Source organism: Pyrgilauda ruficollis, unplaced genomic scaffold (assembly GCF_017590135.1).
Source record: "Pyrgilauda ruficollis isolate IOZ18807 unplaced genomic scaffold, ASM1759013v1 scaffold36, whole genome shotgun sequence".
Taxonomy (NCBI): Eukaryota; Metazoa; Chordata; class Aves; order Passeriformes; family Passeridae; genus Pyrgilauda; species Pyrgilauda ruficollis.
Window position 1 is genome coordinate 810,098 of NW_024525045.1, and position 22,020 is coordinate 832,117.

Consider the following 22,020-nt stretch of genomic DNA (forward strand, 5'->3'; position numbering starts at 1 on the left):
AGGGCTTTCCATAGACAGATGGGAAGAGGGAAGCAAGGGGCATACTTTTTTAATGAAAGTGAACTTTTTCAGCTCTACGTGGGTTCACTATATGTAAGAATCGCTGCCATCTGTTCCCTGTGCGCACATCCCGGCTTCCTTCAGTCGCTGCTCCTCCTGTGCTGTTTGCTGAATTCCCATCCCTTGTGCAGCCTCCTGCTCTCCTGCCCCTTTGCTAGAATGTGTGTTCCAGACCAGATGCATTTCCATTGCAGCAGCGTTTTCCTCTTCCCCTGCCTGTACAGACAATTTTTCTCTGTATTTCTGTTTTGTTGCCTACCAGATGGGCAGTCCAGGAGAGTTTCAGTGATCAGATCCTTTCTGGAGTTCTGATTTTCTGTTCAAGTAAATATTGACATTGAAAATATTACGGATTTCTGGGTAAAATCACTTTAGCAGCTTGGAATCAGAGTAATCTTCTAGGATTTGCTAATCTCTCCTTCTTTTTGTTTCTTGCTGTGGAATACATGCAGACATGAAATAGAGCAGATTTAGTCTAGTTTGCACCATCTGCTTATCCAGTGTAATTTTAAAGTTTAAACTTGAGCCCAGATTTATTCATCCTCTGTTCTTAACAACTGATTGTGTCAACCTGAGCAGGCTTTGGGTTTTTTTCTTTGGTGATGGTGGGGTTCTGTTGGATAAATGCCATGAATTGAAGCAGGAGGTGCTTGTGCTTCCTCGATCTCACTGTTATGTCAGTAGATACTATTCCCTCCCTGCCTCTGAACTTCCTGGAAACTTTGAGAAAATTCTAGTCAAGAAAAGATGCCCTTATTCTAATGCTTTTATTTTATTGTGTTTTGTGGTAGTTTTGCTGCCTGTTATCCTTTATTTGTTGTATATCAGCAGCAGCTTTCCTAAAATTCAGACCTTTAAATTGATTCTGAGTGAAGTTTCATTCATTGTTGTTGCATTTATGTCTGGTTTTCGAGCCTGACCAAATTCTTACTGAAAGAATTGAGAGTTTGGATTGTGTGGTTTTCTTTTGGTTTTGAATTTCTTTTTGTGCGGGTGTCTGTGTTTCTTGTACCACCATAGTTCTTATTAAAACAGTATTTCAGAATCTCAGTGTTTCGATGGCTGTGGAAATTGGAAGCATATTTGTAGATGGAGTTCCAGTGGCCAGCCTGCTTCATTTGGGTTAAAATCACTTTTTCATTTTCATTTAAACAGCTTATGCCCTTTTTGTTACCCTGATAACACTACACCAGAAATCAAATGCGTTCCTTCCCTGCCAAGCTCTTCATTTCCTGTTGACCAAGAAAGCAGAGTGTCCTTTTCATCTTGTTCACTGTGCCTGTTCCAGCTCCACATTTCAGGAATGTTGACATGACAAAACTTTCTTTATAAATTACATATTTATATGTGCAGTGTATGATAATGTCACAGCCAAGTGGAAGTTTGTTGTGCTGTTCACTGTGATTTAGGGGAACAAATATCAAACTTGTCATACACTATATATGACTATTATGCATAATATAAGAAAGAAAAGCATTGTAAAGAAAATAGTTCTCTAGCATTTGTGAGAATCTAGGCATGATAAGCTGAAGGAAAGTAAGAGATTGAAGACGAAAAAGACACTTGATATCCAACTCTTCTTAATCACAGAGATAGAAATATAACCTGTCCTAGACAAATTATAACCTCTTCTAGATAAATTAGCAGAGCTCACACTTTGCTTCATAAAGCTGATGTTGAACCATCCCTACCTTGTCAGCAGGGCACAGGTGCCGATCCTTTGGGTTTTTGGCTAACACTGCTTTTCTGGTGCTATCAAGAGTCCTGCTGCTGTGTTACTTTCTGTCTCCAGCATTAGTTTCAGCAGCACTATACCTAATACTAAGGTTTCTTTTTTTAAAAGCCTGTGTACTTTTTAGTTCCAAACCAAATGATGGTGAGAATTCTATTTATCCTGTTCCTCCCAAAACCTTCTGTTAAGAGGAATATATCTCAAATTTTAGCTAGCTCTGCATGAAAGGAGCTCACCAGATTCTGACTGCACGGTGCTTAAGCTTCTCCTAAATATGAAATTTCTTGGCACTCCTTCCTTTTGAACAGCCCATTAGTTTCCTTTTTTTGCTTTATTCATATGGCAGGAGCCTCTGTGGTGAAATTATTCTCCTCCTTACTCCTACAGATGTCCCTGTCACTCATTCAGCACTTACTTCCCAGGAGTTCTGATGAGAAAAATTAAATTAGTTCAGGAAGCTGCAAGACCAGCAACCTGCAGATGAAATATAGGATAGAGTTAAGCAATACTGGGAAATAGCCTCCCTGGTAGCTCTCATATCAATGTGCTGCATAGGAGGAAGTTTGATTCTTTGATAAAATGACATGATACAGAAATTTGTGTTTTTTCCAGTAACTATTGCAAAGAGCTGCACATATTTTTAGTACTGAACAGGCTGTAGCACAAGAAAACACTGGGATTATCTGATCTTTTCCATGCTTTCTTTCCTTTCATACAGGGGCATACAAAAATCTTTTAGGTTTATATTTTCTTGGTTACAAATGAATAAAATGAGGTGACTCACCCAAGGTCCTGCAAGGCAGCAGTAGTACAGCAGGAGTGGGCTGTTCTCTCACTGCATCTGAGCCCTTCCCCTAAAGAATGCTGCTTTCTAAAAAATGTTGTTTTCTCACATTCCTCTTTGGTTACTGTCCTGTTATCTTACATTCTTTTGTTGTTAGTGATACCATCGGTAGTGGTGGAAATAATGGTTTTGATTCTCTTGTCAAACAACATCATCAGTTTGATTTAGTGCCGGTAAAGTGTTTGATCTGAACTTTACTTGTAAACAGACACTTAGTGCTATTTTAAAAACTAGGATATCTTAAAAGCTACTAGCTTTTGCTTATAAAGGACAAAAGCTAAGGTTATTGAAGAGACTGTTCATATTGTCATGATCTGGATAGGGTTAATTATAGATGCTGTCGGTGCTCACTGTATGATGAGTGTGGGGAGAAAGGGCTGCAGAACATAATATGATAAAACATTCACAGTTTTTAGATGGCTGTTGAAGGAACCTTAGTCTAGAGATTTTCTCAAGATTTTTTATTTTAGAGTCCTTTCTCAGTCTTGCACTTCCTGAATAACCTGGTGCCCGCAGGGAGTGAGGGTGCAGCTCAGGAGAGCAGCTCAGTGCCCGGTCCGGCAGCTGCTCGCGGCACACACGCCCTGGCTCTGCCGGTGTTGACTTGTTATAATCTGGCATCACATGGTCTCCTGGGGAAGGTGGTGGCTGCACAACATTTCCTTTGACTAGGAAGGGTTTACAAGTGGATCTGTTGATCATGAAGTCCAAACTATTCAGCTGAAGGAAAAACTTACTTGCTCTGAGTTCGTATTTTATGCTGACGGCATGTAAGTACCTCACTTCAGGAGATGTTTGTCCTGAAGAAACAATTACTGTTTTCCTGTCTGCCTTTGTAGCTAAAATCAAATGCATTTAGCATAGTTTTATTAGTACATGGTGCTGCTTAAGAACACAATCCGTTTTTCCAGGATTAACATTGTACATAATTCTGTGGGGGCAGTTTGAATCTCTAATGCAGTTTACAAGTGGATTGAAATTCATGCCAGAATTGTGGATCTTTTTTTTTCCTTTCCTGAGCTTGCAGAGGAATATGGTCTTATTTCAGAAGATGTTTTGCATATTTCCCACCTTGCAGTGTTAAATTCTTTATCTCAATCATATCCAGTAATTTTGAAGTACAGACATTTTTCATTTCCATTTCTTAACATTTAAAATTTAAAAAATGCAGTTCTTGGTTGTAAACATGTATTTCATGTGTAGGTTCTGAAGTTTCCTTTCTGTCATGGGTAAAAATTAATCTATAACTGTCTTTTTATTACTATGAAATTGATAATTAATCGTAGAAATGTTTGTCTTAATTTGAAAAAAATTGTTACTGTGAACTATAGATTATAATCACAGAATTTTGAATTACAATATTCTTGTATATTTTCTTTCTCTAATAAAAATTATTTCAAATTTTCTTTCAGTTTAATTGCTGAAGTTTGGCAGGAAATTAATTGCCATGCCTGTCTTTGTTGCAGAATACAGTCGTTTTGAAGCTAAAATCCATGATTTACGGGAGCAGATGATGAACAGTAGCATTAGTTCAGGATCAGGATCTTTGCGAACCAGCCAGAAGAGATCCCTCTATGTCAGGTAATCATCTTTTTCATAGTACTGCTACTGTGTTTTTCTGCTTTCTTTAGACTTACTCTTTTGGTATTTGTGTTTTTGTACAATTATTTACCAAGTATTCATAAAGGGATGCTTATATGCAAATATAATAAAAATAAAACTGTATTTAGACTGATTAATGTAATATAGCTGAAAAAGTAGTAATATCCCTAAGAACTATATGAACTTTGAAGAATGGTGCTATTATTTGCTTTTTGTCCTTTGATTTGAGAGAGATGATAATCCTTCAGCAAAAACGTATATTTCTTCTTTAAGTCAGTGTATGTGAAGTCTTAAAAACTTGCGTAGTTCAGTTTGTGTTTTTGTGACAGTAGTCTTCATATTCTCCCTTGTTCAGTACTTGAGTTGAAATTTATAGTCTTCTCTTTAAGTTTTGACAGATTTCCATCTTATTTCCTTCAGCTTACTTTAGCTGTTTTCTTGGCTTTATTAAGGAACCTTATTTCTCTATCCAATTTAATTTTGTTATGGAATATTTTTCCATGGTAACCAAGAGAGAAAATGCAAAGCAAATGAACTGAGTATAACTCATTAATTTATTCATATCAAGTTAAACATAAAGGAGGCTGAAAGGAAGTGGAAACATAAGAGCATGAAGCAGATGAGAAAATAGGTGGTTTCACAAGGGAATTATGTCAGGATGCACCTTATTCGTGTGTCAATCAACTCCTCCATTGGTTATCATGTACTGATAAAGCATAACGTTTCAAGTATGGAACGTGGGTAAAAGGATTACATTTTTAAAAATAAATTGGTTTTTGAGTTCTTCAAATCAGCTCATCTCTGGATTGAGTCAGTAGCCTCTTGGTAGGGACCAGAATGTTTCAATAGAGCAGGTAAGCTTTCAAGTAGTTCTGGTGTTTGGGTTAAGGTTATACATGATTTAAAATGTTGTAGGACCTCACTGATTTACCTCCTAAAAGTAAGCAGGCTCAGGCGCTCTTGACTTTTCCCATCCAAAGCAGATAGTGTTTTGTTCATGGTGTGTTCTGTCTACTGAGCTGTGGGAAAGGAAGCAAGCCGCACACCAAGCTGTTCCCCAAGTAATTGCGTCCGTGCTGAGGAAAGTCATGGTCCCTTGTAACTATTGCTGAATGCTTGACACAAATGTAGCTAAATACTCATAGGGCTTCTGTTTAGCTTGACTCTTAACAGGTAGTTCCTGTGTTTTGACCTGTTGTTTCAGTAGCTGGATTCTGTTTTCTCAGATCTGAGCCTACTTTTTTTTCTACTTCTGTTTGCCTTAAATATTTTGAGGGTCAAAATTTAAATCTCTAAAAATAAATGCCTTAAATAGTAAGGGTCAGTGCTTGATACCACAGTTATCCATATGTTTGAATTTCTGCAGGTAGATAAGTGTACATATGGATATTGTGCCAAGATCTTAATTTCCGTAATCCCAAGATTTATTGCTTTAGTCTTATCATATACCTAAGCCCAAACAATTCTAAATGCTTTTATTTTGCTTGGTTAGCTATAGCCTGATTAGGTTCTAAACCGCTTATGCTCATGTTCGCACATCTGATATTTTGACCCACTGACAAGCATTTTATCACTATGTAGCTTTTATTCTACTGATGGAATTGATGAGCTTTTGACTTTGCCAGCTGCTGCAGAACTTGCAGCCTTCTCCAGGCTGTTACCACAAGCCTGGTGGGGACTGGTTTCATTGGAGGGTTTTGAGGCTCAATATTCAGTGTTGGTGTAAGTCAGTACAAATATCTAAAATGCAAAAATTCCACAACAAAAGTACATTTCTACCCACATCTTTTTACAGAGGGTGCTGCTAGAGCTTTTGGGATCTTCTTGTGTCATCATACCAAGAGCTGCCAAAGACTGGGAGGCAGCTTTGTATGCACAGAAAGGGTTCTCATCTGTTCTGTCTTGTTTCTGATGTAATTTTGACCCCATTGAAGTAACTTAAGAATATTTTCACATATTGCTAGATACTGACAGAACGTGTTAGTTACCCATTTTACTTCTTATAATAAGTCACTCTGGTATAGTCATACTGTACTTTTAATTTAAATCAAAGCCAACTTTAATAACTTCAGATATCTTTTTTCAGTAGTGCTGGGTTTTGGATATGCCTTAAAGGATCCAGTTATGTAACAATCACAATTTCAGAAAGGCTATTAAATAAAAATATCCTGAAAATCATCTCTGCTGCTTTCTCAAAATGAAATTAGGAAATAAAATCACATAGATCATTGTATCCCTGTAAACATGATATCTTTAAGACTAGACTGCCTGTAAACAGCCTTTTTTGGTATTATGTAATATAAAGGAAAAGACAATTGTGTTTGCCCAAAAATACAATTTAGAATAAAATGGCAGGTATTTCTGTGTAATTGTATCTATATCAAAAAATGATGCACAGCAATTTAGGAGACAGCCCTTGGAGGGCAAAACAAATACAGCAATTCAGCAGCAGCTGACTCTCCATTTGCACGTCCTACTGTCACCCCACAGCATGCCCCCTGTCCCCAGCTAGTTCAGATGTACTGATGTGTCTTGTCTTACTTTGCTTTATATTTTTTCTGGTCTTTGTTCAGAGACAGATTCTCTCATAATGTTTCTGGGTTTGCATCTGATCTATATTATATATGCTCATCTGGAGATTCAAAAAGCACATGTGAGATATCTTCATGGTATCAAGTTTCTGTGATAATACATGGTGAGAGAGTAAATCTGTTCCATATTACATCTCATCTTCTGTGGCAAGTCTCAGTCTGCAACATATGTAGCATTCAAAAATTATATTTACCTTTGTGCATTTTATTATATTTACCTTTGTGCATTTTTCTGATCAGCACAATACATTCCAAATTCAGACAATGGTGCTGATTTGTGCTTGAATCACAGCAAAAAAAATGATTATGTCTACAAGTTGAAAAAACTTAACAGTTTTAAAATTACTAAGAAATTTTGACTAAGTCCTTTGAAAAAATAAGATCTGCTATTAGCAGCAGGCTAAGTGTACTTGTCTGCTGTTTAATTGGGCCATCTCTATGGTATTCTCAGATTTCAAACACTGAGTTTCAAACAACTTTCCCAAAAACTCAAAAAAGGAGAACCTCCTTTACAAGCTGACCGTCATTTATTGTGAAGTGGTGAAGTTAATTCATATTTAATGAAATGAAACATAGAGCTGCTTTTGCTGAAGGAATTCCTGGTTGCTTTGTTTGTTGAAGAAATGCTTGAGTAGAACTTGGTCAACAGCCTATGACACTGAAAGTAATGAGTGTGGCAGGTAAAAAGATACTCTGGACAATTTGGCACTGTTACACAGCCATTACATTTTGGGCTTTGAACCATAAACACTCATGAAATATGCAACCTAATTTCAGTTTCTCTAGACTTGTAGATGAAGGAGCTGAGTTGCCTTTTTAGTGCTCTTTAGTTCCTGAGTAATACTAAGTCAAATAAAAGGGGGGACTGTGTGCTTTCTCTAGAAAATATTTTTTTAAGGACTTCCCATTTAAATTTAAACAGAACATTATTGTAAATATTATGCATCTGCATTCAACGCAGTAATTGATCAGGATTACTAAATTTATTTTTAAGTTAATTTGTTTTTATAACTTACAATAAGTAAATGTATACATGGCATTTTTAATCTGTAAAGAAAATCCCCGTGCAGGAAGTTAATAGAAGCAATATTTTTTATATTCCAGCTTGAAGCTTTATGTTCCAGCTTCACATCTGGGCTGTGAAGTGAGTTCTTGGCTGATGATGTGCCAGGCATACAGGAAAAGCCATGTTAATCACTTGGAATCAAAAGAAATTTTTGTTAATTCTGTTTGCTTTTGAAGTCATTTATAGGATCATTAGCAGTTCCTGGTATTCCTATAAATGTTAGCTGCATACTTTTGTCACTATTATGTGACACCCTCAATGATCTTTTTATACAACTGTCTTCATCAGCTTTGACTTTTTTTTTTTTTGTCCAGTAAAATTATTTTTCTTGAAGTGACTTTACCAGAGAAAATGTGTTTGATGAAACTGCCTTTTATTGTACAGAACCTGCTCTGTGTAACCATTTATCTAGTTGGAAAAGCACATACTGATAATAATGGCTTTATCCATTTCTGCTTTAATCTCATTCCTGAGCATTTTTCTCATGCAGTCAACATATATGTTAATGCTGTTAGGCCGAGCTCACAGCTTTTATAAATTCATATGCAAACTCAAAAATAGAAGTAAAAAATGGAGCTGGTAGAAATCATTGCTTGAATGCTAACAAGAAATCTCAGGAAATAAATGTCACGATGCATGTAATTAATTCAGTGAAAATGTATACAACTTGAATCTGCATTGAAAGTACATACTGGATTATGTGCAGTTTATTTTGAGGTATGAAATGATACTTGTCCAGAGTGTTTCTTGAACAAATGTGCAGAATAATTGTGGAGCTATTTCCTATCTGTATAATTTTCTTATCTGCAATATTTTGGCCATTAAAAAAAAAAAAAGTTCAGATTTTTTAAAAAATAATCAGGATATCTTAAGTGTGCTGTGGAATTAACCCAAAAGATCTCATTATGAAGGTTGCACTGCTAAAGAAGGTGGTATTTCAACCTCCAAGCTATTTCAAAATTGAGTCTGAATTTGGTTATAAACTTAAACTAAAGGTATCACAGATTTAAGTATAAGGCTCTTTGTATCAAGAGAGCAAATATTTTGAAGCCATTTGAAAATCTCTGTCTTTTTTGGACATTCTAAAAATCTTTATTAAAACCTTTAATCCTTTAGGGTTTTTTTTTTTTTTTTACTATTTTATAGCCTAAGAAAGGCATGGTGTCTCAAACAGGTCTGGTTTTGCAATAGATGCTGAAAATTAATTGGTCTGACAGAATATTTTGAATTTTTTCCCTGTAAACAACTTGTTATTGGTTATGAACACATACAGATCACTCGGTGCTTGAGGAAGGCAAAATTCACAAAGTTGAAGTAGATTTTAGGGTAAACAAGTTTTGATTTACATGGGTTAAAAATTTCTGTGATACTAAAAATCTAGCAGAAAAAGATATGTAAGACCAGTGTTTAGGATGAAGAAACAAGCTGAATTTGGACAAGGAAAATGGCACCCTTTTAAATCATCACATTGTAATCTCTTGGTACTACTTTGGCTTGGCATTGAGTAAGTTGAATTCAGGTATTGTTCAGAAAGTCCAGCACTGACAACACATGAGCTGGCAGATTAAATAATGTTGAGGATTTTTTGGACTGTGTCATACAATAATTTATTTCACATAGGTGAGGTTCACGAACTATTTTTAAATGTAAAAGAAGTCCTTTAGAAGGCAGAACCTGAGCAGTATCTCTTGCCATTTGCTAAGAGACTCCTGTCATCTTTCATTTCCACGTCCTCATTAAACCCTCAGCTGTGCCAGGAAGAAACAGACTGCAGGTATCTTCATTTCCTCAGGGAACTTGTCCAGATATAAAATGATCCAAAAGGCAGAAAAGATATGACTTCTAAACCAGATCAGTTCCATAGTGTGGTGGACCATGTGTCTTTCCAGACAACTGTGCTTTCTTAAGCAAAATGGGGAACAGGAGTCAGTTGCATAAACCAATCTGGCTGCCAGAGGGAATGTTAATAAAACTGTAGTCACGCAGCTGCTGCTCAGGTATTGTGAGTGCCTATTATTTTAAAACAGGCTTACCTTAGGAAAAAGGGCGAGATTCTCTCAAAATGGTCAGGAATTTCCTAAATGAATGTGCATAAGGTTCTCTGCCTTTGGGTACTATGGTAGCAGTGGTGACCAGGTCATATTTCTCAGTTATTTTTTCTTTTCCTGTGAGCAGGATACTGATGATACTGACTTTTATTTTAAAGACAGTACTAAACTGTACTGAATTACTAAATAATTCAAATTTATAACTTGATATGGAAGTATATTTTACAGAACTTCTGACAATGCTCTATGCTTTAAATACTTGCTTGTCTTTTTTATCCTAGGCTGACATGTAACTTGCTCTGTGCAAAGTACTTACTGACTTGCAGTAGGTGTCTCCTGTAGAGCTTTTGTAAAGCACTAGAGGTTTGCTCTGGATGAAGTTTTTTCTCATTCATTAAAGCTTTGAAGTGTGTGGGGGTACTGTACTACACTTTCTCTGTGTGTATGAGAGAGTGTATTCAGCCTTCTTGTAAGTACCTGTCAGAATGATGCAATCATTTATGAATAGCACAGGCAGCTTGCTTCATGTTTTGTGCTATTCATACTCTCCTGTTTTTTTCTTGCTTTTTTTCTATGTTTAATTTTTTCTTTTCAATGTAGAGCTCTTTTTGATTATGACAAGACTAAAGATAGTGGCCTTCCAAGTCAAGGATTGAACTTCAAATTCGGCGATATTCTCCATGTCATTAATGCTTCTGATGATGAATGGTGGCAAGCACGGCAGGTAACTCCAGATGGAGAAAGTGATGAAATTGGAGTTATCCCAAGCAAACGGAGGTATGGCAAACTTTATTGACCTGGAGATGTCTGCTATTAAACATCTGATCTGATTAATATATATATTGTATATGCTTTTCTCTTTCTTGTTAGTTCTGTACCACATCAGCTGCTTGTTTGATTCTTTTGTTTTTAAGTAATCTGTAGTGGGATTCTCATTTGCTCAATGAAAAATTTATTAAAACCCCATTTAGCCCTAGAAGTTATGTGCTGAAGTTAAAAAAGGTGGTCGACATCCATCTTCTTTGTTCTCACTGTAAGTTATGGGTTTAATATCAGATAATTAACCATTTATGTATGAAAAGGTGGAAAGTATGAATGAATTTTATTCAAGTCATGACACGGTCATGAATTCTTTCTACCCAGAACCTGGAAAACTGAAAAATCATTCTTTGGTAGCCAATGGAGATGAGGTTTTTGTTGGCATACTGGAGACTCAAATAAGAGTTTAGGTGCTCTGAATCTTAATATCTGCTATTGACTGATAATTGAGGCTGTTGACTTACTGTGTTGTGTTTCCTCTTTGCACTCTCTGGGTTTATTGAACATGTGTAGCCACAAAATACTTCCAACAATTCCACAGTGCATCACTTGAGAAATAACAGTTTTCCATTAGCAGGCTTCCGTTTTCTGAATGTGTCATAAGCAATAAAATGTATAGTACAAAAGGTACACCAATATGCTTCTGCTGCAGCAAGTGCTAACTTGAAGTTCTGGAATTTTGCTGATTTCTGACATTTTTGTGCATGTTTTTGTGGTAGAGTTGAGAAAAAAGAACGAGCCCGTTTGAAGACAGTGAAATTCAATTCCAAAACAAGAGGAGATAAAGGGGTGAGTTAATGAAGTGCTAATTACACCTGGAATTGTAAATGGTAACATTTTTCAGCAGTTTTGTGTGTGGAGAATCACTTTCAGATTTGAGTGAAAAGAGTAAATTCTATCAAATAGAAATAATTTTGAGCACCAAAGCAGACTTTAATTGCCAAAACACTGCAAATTGTATAAAGAATTAGCATAGAAATATGTATATTTCTTAATACTGTAATGTAGTAGGAGCTGTATATCCTAACCAAGTATTGAATAGTGCCATTTCTAACAGCTCTGCACCAGGTGTGATTCCTGTCACAGGACATGTGCTGGGAATGAGTAGTGACAAAGAAGTGAGGCTACTTGAGTAGTAATGGGAATGTTTGTAGCCAAAATTTTAGCCATTTCATAATGGCACAGCAGCCAGATATTTTTGTTGTTTTGAGGGTGAGGCTTTTTTGCAACGTTTTGGCTATTCTGAAATTTGAAAAACAATTCCACAACCTTACCATTTCTACCAGTAGTATGTGACTATTAATTTCAAAACTTAGGCACATTTTAGATGTAAGAGTCTTCTAAATTAATAATATATTGCCATTTAAAAAAATCTGAAGTGTGCTTTACGTTCCTGAGGAAACTATTTCTTAAAAAGTTATTATATTTTTAATTGCATTAATGCTGTAGCATTGTTTAGTCATTATTGTAAATCCCACAAATGCCTTTTAGTAATTTATTTCAGTTACAGTGTTTTCATAACTTCAGAAATTGCATACATGAAATATTAAAGCTTCAGTATTATATCCTGATAGTGCAGGACTGCAAAGTATAAAGGCTCTAAAATTTATATATACATCCCTCTGCTACATGGCAAAGGTTTCAGTTATTAATGAAATGTCAAGTTTTTCCCCTGTAAGTATTTGCTTAAAAGAAAATCAATATCTCTAACTACTCTCTGATTCACAATTATGGTACTGCCCTGTAGATTTACTGGATTATTGGCAATATTTTTCTGTTTTGGTGCTTTTGTAGTTTGGTATTGGAATAAAATATTATCAACTGACATGGTAATTTGAATTTGCTTTTTAGAAGTCATATAAAGTGAAGCTTAAATACTTCAGATTCTTTTCAATACACTAAGGAATTTTTCAAATGTTACCATGTTCTTTGAAAGATAATTGCATGATTTTAGAGGGTGTCTACCAATTAACTGCAAACAGTTAATTACTGATGTGTTTGAAGTAGCGTTTTGACAAAAGCAGAGTTGGTGCACAGTCCCTGTGTACTAACAGAGCACCAAAGAAATGCATGGAGTACTGAGTGGAAAAGCAACTACGCTTGCCATTGATGTAGAACTGCAGTTCTTTTTCTTTAGTAACATTTCATTTTGCAAACACTTACACTGTTCACAGTCTCTTGCTTCAGCTGTAAATGTTTTAACATCAGAGTTTCTCCTTGAAGTATTCCTCCTGTATTTGTCATGATACTTTTGCCAGTAAGTTGACTGCTCCATACATGTCCTCATGGACTATGTGCCTTCCTGTGTCTGTGTGTGCTAATTCTCCATAAACAGGATGAAATACCAAATTTATACAGTTTTTGAAAATTTCTACATTAAGACCTTGAGGAATAACCCTAGTGATGGCTAACATTAAAATCCATGATCCTCTCACTGTAAGGAAAGCTAAAAAATCTGGAGCAAAAATGGTTACATTTTATTCTTGTTTGTTCTGTTCATATACACATTTATCTCATTTTCTGTGCTACTTCTGATTTAATATATTCCTGCTTATAATGCCTGTGAATGATTGCCAGTGGGCTTATGAAAAATTTAATGCAATTACTGTGCATTTTCAACTAATAAGCAAATCCTTCTAGCTTTTTATAATCATGATATCTTTTAAAAGTAATCTTTTGGCTAATGTTTTATGCAAAATCAGTATAATATTACTTTTATCTTCTCTTTTTTTTGGCAATGGAACTGACTCTGACCATTATACATGCAGTATATAGTTTCATATTAGCTCAGGAAGAGTTACTGTACAGAAAGTTAAAATAATAGTTATGAAATATTTTCAGAACTATAATGAAGAACTTGATTATATTTTATGATGCAAAATAAATCAGCTAGTCCTTTTATTTTAAATGTACAGATTGCCCATTCTCACCACCTCAACTAAACTAAACTATTTTAGCTTTATTACATTTGTCTCCTTTTACCAAACTGATGGACTTGCCCAAATGAAACAATTATAGATGTGAGTCTTACAGTATTTTTCAGTATAATCAGCAAGGATCTCCTTTGGACATATTTCTTTGTTGTCCTTATTCTCTAGATTACATTACCCTTCCTGGTTGTGAGAAATCATTGGCAGTGACTTGAATTCTGTTAGAGAAAGTCAAGAGGACCATAACATAAAAATTTGCCTGTGCCAAGTATGGTTCCTGCAGGCCTATGATTGGCTTGAAACTTCACCTTTTGTCTATGTGTTAGGCTGATAATTTACCAATTTTTGCAGCAGAACAACAGTTTTAGTCGAACACAGATGCAAGGCAATTAAAGGCTTTATGGATTTCCTCCTTAGCACAGTATTGTTATTTCCACAGGTCAATGTCACTGATTGTGTTCCCATGGTACCATGCACCGCTTTAACACCTTGTAATTTTTAAAAACATTGGTAATGAAAATATCACTGGAAGTTTAAGTATCTGCTATTGCCAAGCACATCTGGCCAGAAGGATTGTTAGTCCTGTAGCAGGATGCAGCTTTTGTGTTGTACTGTAGGAAAGGAGCACAACTACAGACATTCTCTTTAGGAAAGTCAGGTGCTAGTTTTCAATTGTACAAAAAATGTGGCCCATTTTTTGAAAAAACTCTGTCCTGTTTGACCCCTTCTTGTTACTGTAATTCATTCCATACTTAATGCTGGTAGAAAGGATAACATGCCTTTTTGCAACTGTATTGCATATAATAGAGGAATGTGACCTCACATTGGCTGAACAAAGACAAACAATTACTTGAAAGCTAACATACTCCAAATTTTAGAAAAACTTGTTAATAGAGTCTTGAATGCATGATTAATTTTTTTAACAATACCTTTTAAAAGATGTTTCTGTGGCGCTTTTCTTACTTCCTGCTGCACACAGGCTCTGCTTAGCTTAGAAATAAATAGTCCCCTACAGCACAGGGTCTCAAGACCAAGTTGGGTGCTTTCCTATTTTACCATCCTTTCTATTGTAGTTTTTTTTCTGCAAACCAAATGACAAAAATATGGCAAATTTTATGTCTTTGCAAAACTGGTCAGATGAGTCACTCATGCCTAAAGATGGAAGAGAATTTCTGCTGACTTTAAGTTATCTGTATTAGCTCTAGTACTGGGCATAATTGCAATTAAAACGTTATTGATTTATTTATACTTTAAGACATTTTATTGACTTGGAAGACCAAATTAAAGGTGCTGTAGTCACGTGATGTCTTCAGCAGAAGATATGGCAGATATGACTAAAATATGTGCTAATTACATATAGACACCTATATAGGAATAAAAATACATTGATGCTTTCCATCACTTGGACAAGCAAGCAGCACAATAATAGTTTATAATCATTAATATGGATGTAAATGTCTATGTAAGTAACTAGAAATGTTTGTAGCAACTGAGATGCAGAAATTCTTCAGCAACACGAGCAGTTAATGTCAAAAGTTGCTGAACATGATCCTTGATATACAGGTTTTTCATGTGGTAATTATAAGTACACTCTTGAAAAACATAATTGCCACAGTAAACCAATGAAATTAACTTGTGTCTTTTCTTAATCTTTGTATTAAGATGCAGACTTACATAGAACAGAGTAAGTCCTTTGAGTGAATTTACAATCAATTGCAATAGTAAAACACTGATACAAGCTTTGGCGTTTTTTTAGTTGGATGGTAACACTGCCCAATACTTCTGATGTTCTGTTATAATATCAGTTGTTTGCAAAAGCCTCAGCTTGGTTTTTTGGTTGTTTTTTTTTTTTAATACTGTAATCCCTAAATGAGATAATATCAGTGATTTAATTGACTTTGAGTCGTTATGGTTTGGCCATCTTACAGCAGCTTAGTTTTCCACTTTTTTAATGCTCAGAGCAAGCCTAAATTTGTGAAAAACAGGTCAGGCTCTATAGCATGAACCAGTTTTCTCAATACTAAGCATGTGAAACATGGAGGATATGAGCAAAGTCATGATCCCAGTCTCTTTCTAATGAGCTGAGAAGATGAGTGTTGAACTGAGATGTGCACTGCATAATGTGGTTGTAGGAGTCAGCTTCCGCAAAGCTGCTGGTCCGGGCCTTTGTTCACACAGACATTAGACATCCTTTGTTTTGCCCCTCCTTCTCTTCTTCAGCAGTCATTCAATGACAAGCGTAAAAAGAACCTCTTTTCCCGAAAATTTCCCTTCTACAAGAACAAGGACCAGAGTGAGCAGGAAACCAGTGATATTGACCGTAAGTATGTGGCATTCCATGGAGAGCGAAGCACAGTAGAAGGGCCTGCTAGACTGCACTAGGGTGTTACCATGGAGACAGTTTCATGAGCTGCAACAGGCTGAGGAGCTCGTGGTGCCAGTGGCAAGCCAGGCTACAAAAGCAGTGCAAACCTTTGTTTGCTGTGAAAATAAGACTTAACACAAGAGCATCCCAGTTTGGAATAAACTGGGCAATACTGTTGGCTAACTGGAGGAGATAACTGCCTTCCAGTGTTGTCATTGATGCTTCCCTGCTTCTGACTTGGAGGAGAAGGCACAGTGTTCATGAAAGTATAATGGAGCTTACCAGCTTCTCAAATCAGTCCCTTTAGACTGGTTTTTCTAAGTCATTCATTCTAATTTGATTTTCCTAATGAAGAGAATTTATTCCAATTTTCATTGTTCTTGCCAGCAGTTAAAAAAAAATGTATTCTCAAAATGTAGTTGCATAAATTTGCTAATTCAGAGCAGATTCAAAACAAACTGTGTTCTCTGCCATTTGCATTACTGATTGCACTTCATGTGCCAGTCAAGTCAAATTCTATAGACTTATTTTTCCCTGTGATGTTCTAGGAACTGTCTCCTGTCGTAGCGCCAATTTTATATATTACTGACAATTATTTTCTTTGTGATTGTCTTTTTATTGCTTGCCCTCTGGGGACTACTCTGCAGGAGGTCCCTGACGACATGGGATCAAAAGGCCTGAGTAAGTGATCAAATACTCCCAAGTTATTTTAACCTCCATCTGAAAAATTACTCCTTTTTTTTTTTGGACAGATCTCTTTGAGATTGGTGCTCTACTGGCATAAGGAGGTTGACTAAAACTGGTTCATAAGCTTTTCCTACTTTGTAATCTTTTGGAGTTTTTGCTTTCAGGAACATATAAAGTTTATGTGACTGTCACATTAGATTTTTTTTTTGTTTTCAGAAGCTTACCAGTGCTTTCTTGTTTGTCCTTAACAGTACTGTGTTTTTAATTTGGTGATTATTTTTTAATGTTACTTATATCTTGTCCCCGTATTTTATTTACTTAAAAATAACCTTATGGCTCTTTACAGTAATAGTACAACCATTGCCGTGCTACTTTAACTAGTAACAGTTTTCACTTCTCTCTCTAGGTGACTGATGTTTACAGCTACTTAAAGCAAACACAACTTTTCCTTAACAAATGCCAGGAGAGTTTTTCTGTCTGACTTGAACACTTAGGATATTTTTATACCAGGTGGAGGGCCGAGAGGAGTGACTTGATGCACTTCTTGAATTCTGTTTGAATCCAGTCAGATTCAAAAGTTGCTGCATACTCTTAGCAGAACTGTAGGTGTGTACACACCCCATCACTAAATATATTAAAATAACAAATAAAAAAAGCCAAGACCTCGCTTTTATCACAGATATTAAATACATACACTGTTAGGCACTTATGCAATAGGAAGAGGAATCTCTAAAGGGATGTGGCCAAGGGTCATTAGGGATAGCATTTCTTCCCAAGGCATAACTGTAAGGCAGTGTTTGTGAAATTACTTGTAAGGGCCAGTGTACTTCTGTACCTGTCCTCAATCGTGAAATTCGAGTAGCTGCAACATTAGTTTCTCAGTTCTGAAATGGCTACTTTCAAAGGAATTCTAGGTCTAGACCAAGAATTTTAGCAACCTTTATGGCCTTATGGTTTAGAACATAAAATCATAAGCAGCCTTTATGGTTTTATAATCATACCTAGTTTGAACTATGTAATATGGTCCAGAAATATCTCTAGATGATTCTGTTCTATAAACAGAACATGCTTCTTGTCTGTTTTTCAGCACAGACTTTTTAAAACTGCCTTATCACACCTAATGCAAGTTGTGTCACATGCTACACTATATTTCCTCTAGTATAATCCAGTATTTTCTCTACAAGAGACTAAATGTAATCAATAAATTGCCTGCATAAAAGTTGAAATGCATAATCCCAAGGTTTTCACACAACAAAATTCATCCTGAAGTGAAAATTTGAAAATTGCAGGGTTACATGTGAATTATGAATTAGTGTACTTTTTGTAAGCTTATTTTATGTGCTATTTAATGTTTTTCTTTTTATTAACATCAATTCCTTTCATATGAAATTAAGCTTGATCCTGAGAGCTATGAGAAGTACGTTAAAACTTTTATATGCAGTATGTATTGATTTCAGCACTTTGATATGAGTATTGTCTTTCATCTGGATTATTTTTTGTCGATTTTCTTTCTGTTTGACTCATGCCATTGGTGTATGTTCCTTATTTTTTCCCATTGTGTTGCAATTTCAGAGCATGTAACCTCTAATGCCAGCGATAGTGAAAGTAGTTACCGTAAGTGTTTTTAAGTTCTTTGTATATTCAGAGCCTTTGTTTTGCAGCTCTTTCTTTGGTTTTGTTTGTCTGTCTTTTCTGGGTATTTACATGTTAAATAGAACTTCCCAGTCAGCTTCAGGTGAAATATGTATTTGTGTATTTGGTGGAGCACTGCAAATTGTTCCATGTCTTTGTTTTTAAAAAACTCCCTAGAATCACTGCAAACCTCCTTTATGGATATTTTTGTGTTGTTGTCTGTGATTTTCTTAGTTCAGCTTAATTTGAATCTACAAAATTTTTTTTAAAAAATTACACAAGCTAGCTAGACCTGTTACATTTAAATGTAAATTTAATGCTGACAAATATAATTATATGTAGCTGAGCCTTAATACTGGAAGTGTAACCAAACTGTGTAATCTGTTAAATAATGCCGTAAGTATCTAAAAGTTTTTCACAACTGGTACTCAGATTTAATATGTATATACTTCAATGAAAGTACAGATAAGCAAACATGTATTTACCCTTGCTTTCAGCTCATTTATTTCGTCAAGTGTGGGTGCTTAGTATGAACTGTCTTCAAAGCATACGACACACATTCAGTGCTGGAGTCAGTTTTGGTGGATCAGCATGCTAGTTTTCTCTCTTTCTGGAGTGTCTTCTAAACACCACACTCAGTTTGCTTTTACCACTAGCATCAGCTCCAGTAGTGGTTACTATTACCCCAGTGCAGTAGCACTCCATGCTCGTGGTGGGTAATAGGCTGCATGGTGCTGCTCTGCTGTGCCTGGACATGTCTCAAACCACAGCAAGGACTGGAATCCCACTATTCATTCCCAGTGAACAGCTCCCCAGTAAGGTTGCAGTCTAGACCTGGAAGCCATGGTAGAGTAGAACAGGACAATAAGAAAGTGGAGGATTTGAAGAGAAACATGAAAAGAAGCAACAGTGAAAGTGATGCAATGGTTCAGTGCTCAGCTCCTGCTGCCTGCTGTGTAATGGGCACTGCAGAAATACCTAATTTATGTCAGGATCATAAGGAAAGTGGTTCATTAACAGATATATTTGTTTGGCTGTCGATTTTTTCAGAGGTAATGAGCCACATATTTTCTTCCAGATGATGACACTGAAGGAGAGAATGTATATACATGTATGCAAAATGCTGGTGGTGTTGCAGACTGTAATTGAAAAGAAACTAATTGAGGGAGGCATCTGTGTTCCCTGAGAATAACACAGAAATGAGCACATATGGAAGTTGACTTTGATAAACAGAAATTTTTATAGTTTTTAATGACACGGCATTAAAACCATCTAACCATGTCTGTTTCTTCAGAAATTTTGCTGCTTCCCTCTCTTCCCTCACTTCCAAGGTTTTTCTGAGAGCTGGCTTTATTTACATTTAAAGCTCCTTATTGGTACTACTAGTTAGTTTTTTCCTTTATTGTTACTTGAGAAGCCATGATTTTATTATGAATGTCATGGATTTGTTTATCTCCATGTGTAATTCTGAGCACTTTTTATTAAAATATTCTTTTAATTTCTTCTTACTGCTGTCTAATATGAAAGTTATCTTGATTACAGATGAGTACGGTTGTTCAAAAGGTTCATTCTATTAATACTAATTTTTCCAAAGTATTGAAAAGCAGTGACAATATATACTTTTTGCCCTCAATCAGGGGATGCTTTTTACTTGTTCTTATCTTTTTAGTAGTTTGCATAACTATTCTTTGACCTTATAGCAATGTGACTTCTCCAAAGAAGTATCTAATTCTATGTGAGCTGAATCTTTTATAGATAAGTTGATAGTTGGTGATTCCCTATTCCTCTCCCGAGCCTAAAAAGGGTTCTGAAAGTATATACTGTCCTTCTAAAATCCATTTGCATGAGTAACTTTTTGAGACATTAAAATGTACAGGTTGCATGGTTTTGTGTCTGTCTTAAGGTATTCCTCACTTGCAACAACTTAGGAAATTAAAGTCTTCCTTCATGTATTGCTGTAGGACAGTTTGAATGCAAATTTATTGCAAAATGAGAGAAATATTTCTGTTAATGAAATGGTATAATGTAGATTTAAAATATCCTTTTGCATTTTCTTTGAAATAGAGAATAGATATATAGAAGCTCTGTATGCATTTATAAAAGCCTTCATCTGCCTTCTGTTTTTACATAAACTGTGGTGTAGCCTTGGTGTGTTCCTTTGCCTTTTTTAAGTACGGCTTATGAACATCAAAGAATGTTCCAAAATTAGACAAGTGAAATATTGGAGGACTGTATTTTCTTCAGTTTAAAGCAATGTCATGTAATTTGAGCTTGTGTCTTCAGAATTACAAATTTTCTGCTGTCACAGTTAATTTTTAGTGATTTCATTGTAACAAATTTTACTCAGAGATATGATGTTAGACTAGAAGTAATCTTTTAGAGAGATGGCAACTGAGGTATATTTCAAATGCTTTCACTAACATTTAAAAAGCCTGCAGCTGTCAAAATTCAAGATTCAGCTATTTTAATTTCATTCACTGCTAATGTGCTTCCTGGAGCTGAGAATAATCCAAAGCATTCAACTTCACCTTTAAAAATTAATTTATAAAATAGTAGTTTGTTTAGTGTATACATTCATAGCTTTTTTGGTAGAATTAAAGTAGCTGAAGATGTTTATGGAAATGCCATTTCAGGATAAAGTTAATCTGTACACCTTGACATACATGGTTGCCAGCCATGTATAAATATGGAACAGTGTTCTTGTAAATCTGCCTTCAGAGAGTGGAGAGCGTTCCTGCTGCAGGTGGCATTGCTCTAGCAGTGAATGACAGCATGCATGCACTGCATCCAGGACTCGTGGGGAGCAGCACCTCAGCAATGCTTGAAAATTCTTCTTGTGCTCTGTGTCAGCTTGACATGCCAGCGTACACCAGGAACTTATTGCTGCTGTATGTGTCTTATGCTTTACAGCTCGGTGTTTGGCTTAGCTTTGTGAGGTTTGTAATTCATCACTCTGGAAAGGTGTCCCTCATCAGTACCATTGTAATGCATATTGCTGAGCAGTGTCTGTATCATCATAGTCCATGGAATGACTCCCATGAAATATGTTCCTTTAGGAAAAAAAATACATTGATGTGTCTTTGCCTTTACATTTTAGGTGGCCAGGAGGAATATGTGTTGTCATATGAACCAGTCAATCAACAAGAAGGTTGGTAGATCTCACTCATTGTGAAATAACCTGAATTGTTAGAATGCTTTGCATGCCCTTATGTACTAAGCACCAGGATAAACTTTTTCACCCTTTTAAAGTTGAAACTTACTGTTATTCAAATGAATAAATCATAAAGGCATAAATTATTAAATAAAATCTCTGAATTATTTAGTGCAGAGTCCAAAGGTGTGCTACTTCAATAATTTGTGTGGTTTATATTGTGGAAGGAAAATACAGTATGCTTAACAGTTTTGTCAGTGAGAACCCTCATAAATTATGGTTTTCTTCTGTTTCACATTGCTTTAGCATTCTCACTGTTTCTGTCACAGCAAAAAGCGTGTGAATAGATCATTTGTCTATTTAACAGCTTCAACTGAAATGTCTCTAATCAGTCTCCCATTTCTGTATGGTTTTCTTAAATGCCTAATTTGGTTAATAATTTCCAAGGGATTTTTTTCCAGAAAAAAAGTAAAATGTAATGAAATGGAAATCA

The 22,020-nt window shown here is 35.7% G+C and overlaps 1 protein-coding gene across 1 annotated transcript in view; it reads left to right on the forward strand.

Annotated features, from left to right (window-relative positions):
* Positions 1–22,020, forward strand: part of DLG1 (discs large MAGUK scaffold protein 1) — a 77,223-nt gene that overhangs the window by 47,104 nt on the left and 8,099 nt on the right. The window contains exons 12-17 of the mRNA XM_041475683.1: positions 4,103–4,217; positions 10,544–10,720; positions 11,482–11,551; positions 16,705–16,738; positions 18,317–18,358; positions 21,474–21,524. Of these exons, the coding sequence (XP_041331617.1) occupies positions 4,103–4,217; positions 10,544–10,720; positions 11,482–11,551; positions 16,705–16,738; positions 18,317–18,358; positions 21,474–21,524 (489 nt within the window). The remainder of the gene's footprint in view (positions 1–4,102; positions 4,218–10,543; positions 10,721–11,481; positions 11,552–16,704; positions 16,739–18,316; positions 18,359–21,473; positions 21,525–22,020) is intronic.